Source organism: Rattus rattus, chromosome 8 (genome assembly GCF_011064425.1).
Source record: "Rattus rattus isolate New Zealand chromosome 8, Rrattus_CSIRO_v1, whole genome shotgun sequence".
Classification (NCBI taxonomy): domain Eukaryota; kingdom Metazoa; phylum Chordata; class Mammalia; order Rodentia; family Muridae; genus Rattus; species Rattus rattus.
In genome coordinates this window covers 67,440,889-67,448,570 of record NC_046161.1, presented here as the reverse complement: position 1 = coordinate 67,448,570, position 7,682 = coordinate 67,440,889, and the positions used below count along the sequence as shown (strand labels likewise).

The window sequence follows — 7,682 nt, the reverse complement described above, 5'->3', positions numbered from 1 at the left end:
AGAGGGAGTAGCTGTCATAGCTCAGGAGATGACAGATTCTTGCAGTCCTTTTTAGGACTGCGTGGTATTATAAATTTCAAAGTGTTCCTTCTTCAACACAATTCTACTCAAAAGCTGTACAGAACCGCAACGAAGGGTGCCAGTGAAACTGGTCATTTCTGCCGGAGAAATACATGGCCTTGAGGACATAAGGAAGACCAGCAATCCTGATCCAGTGGGAAAACTTCAGAGGAGGGCGCTCTGCTGTGCATGGTGCCAAATGCATTGCTTTACGTATTTCTGATGCTGAGAGGAACCAGAGCCCTGCACATGCCAGAGAAGTGTTCTATCCTCACCGAGGCTCATCTTCAGCCAGTGGTTGCTTTGGAAAGACATGTACGTTTTGAAGGATGTATCTTTGTGTGGATTTGGGACCAGCAGAGAGCCTTGGATTTCCTGGGACTGGAGACACAGACCATTGAGTCACCCGAATGTGGGTGCTGGTAAGTGAACTCTGTAGCACAGTTCATGCCACCTCTCCAGTCCATGTTTAAAAATTAACGCATTTCTTCATATATATATGAATTACATATAAAGGATATCACATTTAAAGTTTTTGGGCATCTTTTTTTTTTTTAATTTTAGTTTTTTGAGACAGGGTTTCTCTGTGTAGACCTGTCTGTCCTGGAACTCACTCTGTAGACCAGGCTGGCCTTGAACTCTAAAGAGATCTATCTGCCTCCCGACTGCTAAGATTAAAGGCGTAGGTCACCCACCACCACCCAGTTTAACGCTGTTTTAAGCTCAGATGTGGTGGACATAGTGCTCAGGCCGGGGCTCCATTGTTCTGGGAGAGTGGAGGTGTGAGCAAGGCAGGCAGATGATGTTTTAGTCCAGCCCAAGCGTCTTAGTGGCAGCATTGTGTCTCAAGGTTTTACGGCTGGAGCTGTAACTCAGTTATATCCTGAAGTGTCGCCAAGCAAGTACAAAGCCGTGGATTTGGATTTGGTTCCCAGCACTGCATAAACCAGAAATAGTAGCACACGCCCGTATCCCAGCAGTTGGAGGTAGAGGCAGAAAGATCAGAACTTCAATAATATCCTTAGCTATATAGTGACTTCCAGGTCAGCCTGAGCTACAAGACCATGTCTCAAAAAAAATTTAAAAAAAAAGCATCTGTGAACAAGTCAATTATAGAGTACCTACCTGCCCGGCAGTTCAGGCCTCTAGTGCTGTCTCTAACCAAAGATGTTTCACACATACATTACCATATTCTTTGAAAGTCATTTTAGACCTATTCTGTAAGTGCAGAGTGTTCCTTCATTTCAAAACAGTCAATAAATTCCTTTTCCGGCATTTAGACAAAAGCCAGCACTCCCTCCAAGGCTAGAATATATTTCCTACTTCCTGAAAGGATTCATTCTTATCTCTGGCTAACAGAGACCTTAGGCTCCATTAACATAGGCTTGTGGTCCCGGTTCACAGAGCAAGGTCAATGCTAGCCTCTAGGCTCCCTCAGTCTACCCACAAGTACCCAATCCCATACAATCCAACAAATACAATATATCCCCCTCGCCCCACCCTGCTCCCTTCTCTCTACTCTCCCAACAGCCAGCCTTGGGAGTATGGGATAAACTTTCACCTTTTCCACCCACCGAGTAGCTATTTGAGTTTCTTTACCCTTTTCACTCACTATCTTTCTTGTAAAAAGGAAATCTGAAAGCTAATGTGGGCAGTGCACTGTAACTCCAGCATTAGGAGACAGAGGCAAGAAAACCAGTTCTAAGTCATCTTCCACTACGCAGGAAGTTAGATAGTGTGGGCTACAGGAGATCATCACAATCCCTACCTCCTATCCCTCCCCCCAACACACAAGAAGAACCTCTAGTCCCACCGCTTGGGAACACTGCCACAAGTCCCAGGCAGTGAGAGCCCCTGTAACAACCCTGAAACAAGCTGCAAAGGGTAATGTAATTCTACCACGGAAGGGAAGTATGGTGGCTCACTACTGTAATCCGACCGCTTTAGAGGCTGGAGCAGGAGAGCACCACGGCCAGCCAGCAAGCGCTATGGAGCAAGACTGTCTGGAAGGGAGGCATCTTCAGGAAAATAGATGAAGTGCATCCGACCAAGGAAAACAAGCTGTCTTAGACAGGCCCAATATGCTCTTTCTCATTACAGGGAATATAAATTCAAAGAAATAAGCTAAAAGCAGAGACAAAGGTAATAACTGGCAAATTAATCAAGTCAGAGTTCATGTTACATAGAGTGTAATCATGAAACCCATTTATACAGTATAAACAAGGTAAAAGTTGTGGTTTTAAATCTTTAGAATTGGCCAGTGTGGTGCTCAAAATTAACCTGTAAGCCACCCCTGCTCAGAAACCAGGTATTTTCCTGGAATGCTGGAAATTGGAGTTCTTGGGAGATAAGCCTCATGGGAAAGTAAGATGGCCTATACGTTTGCCCTTACAAGGCCCTGCAATACATGGCTAGAGGCCATTCCAACAGGGAAATTTCTCGGGAATGTTCTTGACCAAAGTCCATTTCTTCTTGGTCAGTATTGAATATTTAATAAATGCTTGCTTCACATTTGGCCCAAAATGGTAGAGTTGGTTTTTCTGGTGAACCTCAGGACTAAACAGTTTTTCTGGTGAATGTCGGGATTAACACTAGATACAGGGAGACACTCCCACATTCCTATCATTATGAGGTAATTATGGGTCAGCTGGGAGGTGGTGGCACATGCCTTTAATCCCAGCATTAGAGAGGCAGAGGCAGACAGCTCTGAGTTCTAAGCCAGCAGGAGCTATGTAGTGAGTTATTATAAGCCAGTCAGTGCTATACAGTGAGACCCTGCCTCAAAAGAACGGAACATGCCCATGTAAAGGTTCCTTAAACTTGGTATCCCACCCTCAAAAAAATCACGTCTATGTCCAGCTTTGTCATCCAGGCATGGGCTCTGCTTCCCAAGTGCCAATCTCCCAAGCTTTACTCTCCCCTCCTCCGTCATCTTCTAGAATGAGACAGGGTCTGTCTCCCTGTGCAGCTCCAGGTGGCCTGAACTTCAAGTCTGCCTGGCCCAGATTCCCAAGGGCTGAGAATAAAGGCCTGTACCACCACACCCTGCCTCCTGGGATCACTACCAGCTGCTAGCTCCACCACCTGAATGTTTCTGCTCAAACTGCTCAAAAGCAGCACTCAGTTGCCTTCACCTTAGATTTCTGAGACATGGAACATGCCACATGCCCCCCACCCACCCACCCAGTTCAGGAAGCACAGGAAGTCCTGAGGCTTGTAGTTAGTCTCAGCCCTCCTACAATCTCCCCCCCACCTCCCACCCCCCCACCCCATCTTCCCAAAGAGACACTAGCCAAAGTCTGCAGTGGCAACTGGTTACAACCAGCTTTGTTTCCATGTTTTAATCCACTTTACACGCCCATCATAGCCCCCTATCCTCCCCTTACAAATCCTTCCCCCTCCATTGCCCTCTCCCCTTCTCAAGAGAAGGAGAGACCCCACCTTGGGTACCAACAAACCTTAGGACATCTAGTCCCAGCAGGACTAGGTACCTTCTCTCCTATAGAGGCCCACCCAGGCAGTCCATGTAAGAAGGAAAGGTATCCAATGGCAGGGAATAGAGGCCAAGCCAGCCACAAGCACAGTGTTAGGTGGCCCACATGAAGACCAAGCCACATATTTGCTACAAGTGTGTAAGGGGGGAGCTGGGAGGGCTCGGTTTGGCCTGAATGCTCCCTGGCTGTTGACCCAGTCTCTTTGAGCACGGCAATCAAACCTTTCAAAGCCAGTTATCAAATAACAGTTTCACAGCGCAGTCTGCTCAAGATACACAATCAGGAGAGCCAGTGGCCCTTAAAGGCATCTCTCCAAACACCTGGATGTATTGGGTTAAGCAGCCCAGTGGAGGCGTCTGATCCTGGGGGTGCCAGGATGGGGACCAACTATCCAAGGCGTTCCTCCACTCTCGGGGAAGATAGTGAGGGTGTCCAAACAGCACTTTGGCTGCTGGAGAGAGGAGCACTGTTCCTATATCACCACTCAAACACAGACCATAGGCATGCAATTTTTATTCCAATACTCTAAATTGTTTGCAAACATGTAACACAAGGGGGAAACAAAACCGCTCTACTCCGTTCTTCCCAATTCCTAGGGTAAAAAGAACCAGAAAGAAAGATGAAGGGAGTCAGTCTTAGGCAGGCTGAGGTTTAAGACCACTGGCCTTACTCAGCCCCAGGCTAACGCCCTGCCTCTAGGTTCTGGATTTGCAGGTGTGTACCATTTATCTTGGCTCACACCAGAGATGCATTTATAACATGACAAAGGGTTCCCAGACAGCTCTTGAAGGGCGAATTATGACATAGCTGTCATCCAAGGAAATCTCGGTCTCCCCCCCTTCAAGATCCTCAGGACACTTCTGGGACAAGGCCTCAGGGGCATCTACAGAATGCCGCTGGGTGGCACCCTCACAGACTTCAATGGGAGACTGCGCATTGACGTCCTGGTGGACTTTCCCTGAAGTGTGCTGAGCGAAGGCTTCACCAGCCTTCAACTGAACCAACTGGGTATCATCAGCGACCTCCACGGGAGTCTGCTGCGTGGCAGCCTCACGGACCTGCACCGGAGCCGGCTGAGTGGCCGCCTCGCGGACCTGCACGGGAACGGGCTGGGTGGCAGCCTCACGGACCTGCACGGGAACGGGCTGGGTGGCAGCGTCGCGGACCTGCACCGGAGCCGGCTGGGTGGCAGCGTCGCGGACCTGCACCGGAGCCGGCTGGGTGGCAGCGTCGCGGACCTGCACCGGAGCCGGCTGGGTGGCAGCGTCGCGGACCTGCACCGGAGCCGGCTGGGTGGCAGCGTCGCGGACCTGCACCGGAGCCGGCTGGGTGGCAGCGTCGCGGACCTGCACCGGAGCCGGCTGGGTGGCAGCGTCGCGGACCTGCACCGGAGCCGGCTGGGTGGCAGCGTCGCGGACCTGCACCGGAGCCGGCTGGGTGGCAGCGTCGCGGACTTGCACGGGAACGGGCTGGGTGGCAGCGTCGCGGACCTGCACGGGAACGGGCTGGGTGGCAGCGTCGCGGACCTGCACGGGAACGGGCTGGGTGGCTACCTCGTGGACCTGCACCGGAGCCACCTGGGTGGCAGCGTCGCGGACCTGCACCGGAGCCACCTGGGTGGCAGCGTCGCGGACCTTCACGGGAGTCGGCTGGGTGGTCGCCTTATTGGCGGCCATAAGACGACGCTCAACTCCAGCCTCCAGAGCCTCCTCTGAGTTGGAAGAAAGCAGTGTTAAGGAGGCCGAAAAGGACAACCATTCCTGAGTTCCTAAACACAAGGTCATCTGGCCTTCTAGAACATTTCCAAAACCCACTTTCCCAAGGTGGAGCTCCCCCAAGGAGCCAAGACTTGCCAGGCAGGATAGCCCTACCAACTCCTGACCCATACTTACTTTCCATCAATTTCATGCGGCAGAAGTGAGCCACGTTAGAGAGCATCTGAGCAACGTCCTTTTGAAAATTAGGCGGTCCGAATATCAAAATCTCAGCTTGCTTTTCGGGGCCCCACACGTTCACGTGAATCAGGACATGCAAAGTACACTCAACATGCGGGATGTGCTCTCCGTCCTTACCTGGACAGGGAGCAGGGGGAACCTAAGCGTGAGATGGCTTCCATTTCTTGGGGCCACAGCCACTGGAGTTGCTTTTCAATACATCAGAGTGTATATAGGGGTCAGGAAAAGGTTACCTTTGCCTTCCCAGTTCACCTACCAAACATGATTTCCACTAGCGTAGGTTCCACGTTCATTTTTTTTGGATCTTCCAGGTACTCGACATGGAACCACTTGGGCAGCCTGGGCTCTCCGAAAATTTCATAGGCTTTACCTAGTTTGTGCTTCAGCTGAACGAGCGTCCGAAACGTCTTCAGAGGGGCCATACTGTACCAGTCGAAAGCCTACCCAACCGCAAAATCAGAGAACTCAAGGTAACTGAGCTCGGAGCCTTATTTCAAGGGCAGTTCACTGGCCCCTTCCCACTTAAGTCCTTCCCATTGGATCTCAGTCCTCCCAGAAGCCCCACCTCTGCTCAAGGCCTCACTGGCTGCACCTGGGGTGGGGGTGGGGCAGCTCGCTGACCCTAGAGGGAAAACCTGTTTTCTTTCTTTCTTTCTTTCTTTCTTTCTTTCTTTCTTTCTTTCTTTCTTTCTTTCAAGATTTTCTTTATTATATATAAGTACACTGTAGCTGTCTTCAGACACACCGGAAGAGGGCATCAGATCTTATTACAGATGGTTGTGAGCCACCATGCATGTGGTTGCTGATTTGAACTCAGGACCTCTGGAAGAGCAGTCAGTGAGTGCTCTTAACCACTGAACCTTTTCTCTAGCCTGTTGATTTCTATTTTTAAGGTGTGTGTTGGGAAGCATCAGATATCTTAAGTGTGAACACAGGGGGATGATGACAGTAGACCCAACATCAGGACAGAGTGTTACCTGACTTCAAGGCCAATTTAATCTCACATGTGGCGAGGCTATGGTGGCAAATGTCTTTAATCTCAACACTCAAGAGTCAGAGACAGGCTAATCTCTGAGTTCAAGGTCACCCTAGTCAATAAAGCACATTCCAGGACTGTATCCCAAAAACAAAGTTTCACAGTCCCTGCACCTTAACTCTGAGTTGCCCCCACCCCCCGTACCAAATTTCCATATACTTTTAAATTTGTTTTCTGTTGCTTTTGGTTTTAAGACAGGCCTTACTAAGTAGCCTGCCCAGGCAGGAATTAAGACATGCTGCAGTTGCCAGGCAGTGGTGCGTGCCTTTGCTCTCAGTACTGCCTGCGGAGTCAGAGGTAAGAGGATCTCTGAATTCTGGTCTACAAAGCAAGTTCCAGGACAGCCAGGACTACACAGAGAAACTGTGTCTCCAAATACTCCCTCCTCCCAAAAAATGGCATGCTCTGGTAAGCTGGGCTTCCAATTTCTTTTACTTTCTAGAGACAGCTGGGCAAGAGCAAAAAAAAGCACATTTAATGAAAGCAACTCCACGCAGGTGGCTTCCCACCTAGAAAGAATGTTACATTTGTAACGCCTCTTTAAACCACAGAATTATATTTCAATTTAGTTTTCTGTTCCTGTTTTTTCTTCATTGTGATTTAAGAAAATCAAATTACAAATTACAGAGGATGTCTTTATTCTAAGAGTCTTCTGGGTGCTGAAGAGATGACTCAGCAGTTAAGAGTATTGACTGCTCTCCCAGAGGTCCTGAGTTCAAATCCCAGCGCCACAACCATGTGTAATGGAATCTGATGCCCCTCTTCTGTGTGTCTGAAGACATAAAATGAAAATCTTAAAAAAAAAAAAAAAAAAAAAAGTCTGATGTTAGCTGGGATGTGGTGATCCATGCCTTTAATCTGAAAACTCAGGAGGCAGAGACAGACAGATCTGAGTTCAAGACCAGCCTGGTCTACAGAGCAAGTTCTAGGACAGCTGGGGCTGTACAGAGAAACCCTGTCTCAAAACAACCAAACAAACAAACCCAAAATAATGAAGTTACAGGCCTCCTGGGGTCAACATTTGGGTCTTATCTCCGCCAGAAGAAAACCCCAAAACTCTGCTAGGCTCCTCTTGGTCTTCGTAGAACCTCTCTAAGCCAAGGGAGGGTCTAGGCACCGACAGGTGTTTCATAGGCC

The 7,682-nt window shown here is 49.3% G+C and overlaps 1 protein-coding gene across 1 annotated transcript; it reads right to left on the bottom strand.

The window, feature by feature from the left end:
• Nucleotides 1–4,052: 4,052 nt before the first annotated feature.
• Nucleotides 4,053–5,973, bottom strand: Khdc3l (KH domain containing 3 like, subcortical maternal complex member). The gene is made up of 3 exons (XM_032911003.1): nt 5,766–5,973; nt 5,447–5,626; nt 4,053–5,265 (listed from the first exon to the last, which is right to left on the bottom strand). The coding sequence occupies exons 1-3, from the start codon at nt 5,929–5,931 to the stop codon at nt 4,307–4,309; spliced, it is 1,305 nt and encodes a 434-aa protein (XP_032766894.1). The 5' UTR covers nt 5,932–5,973; the 3' UTR covers nt 4,053–4,306.
• Nucleotides 5,974–7,682: the final 1,709 nt, after the last annotated feature.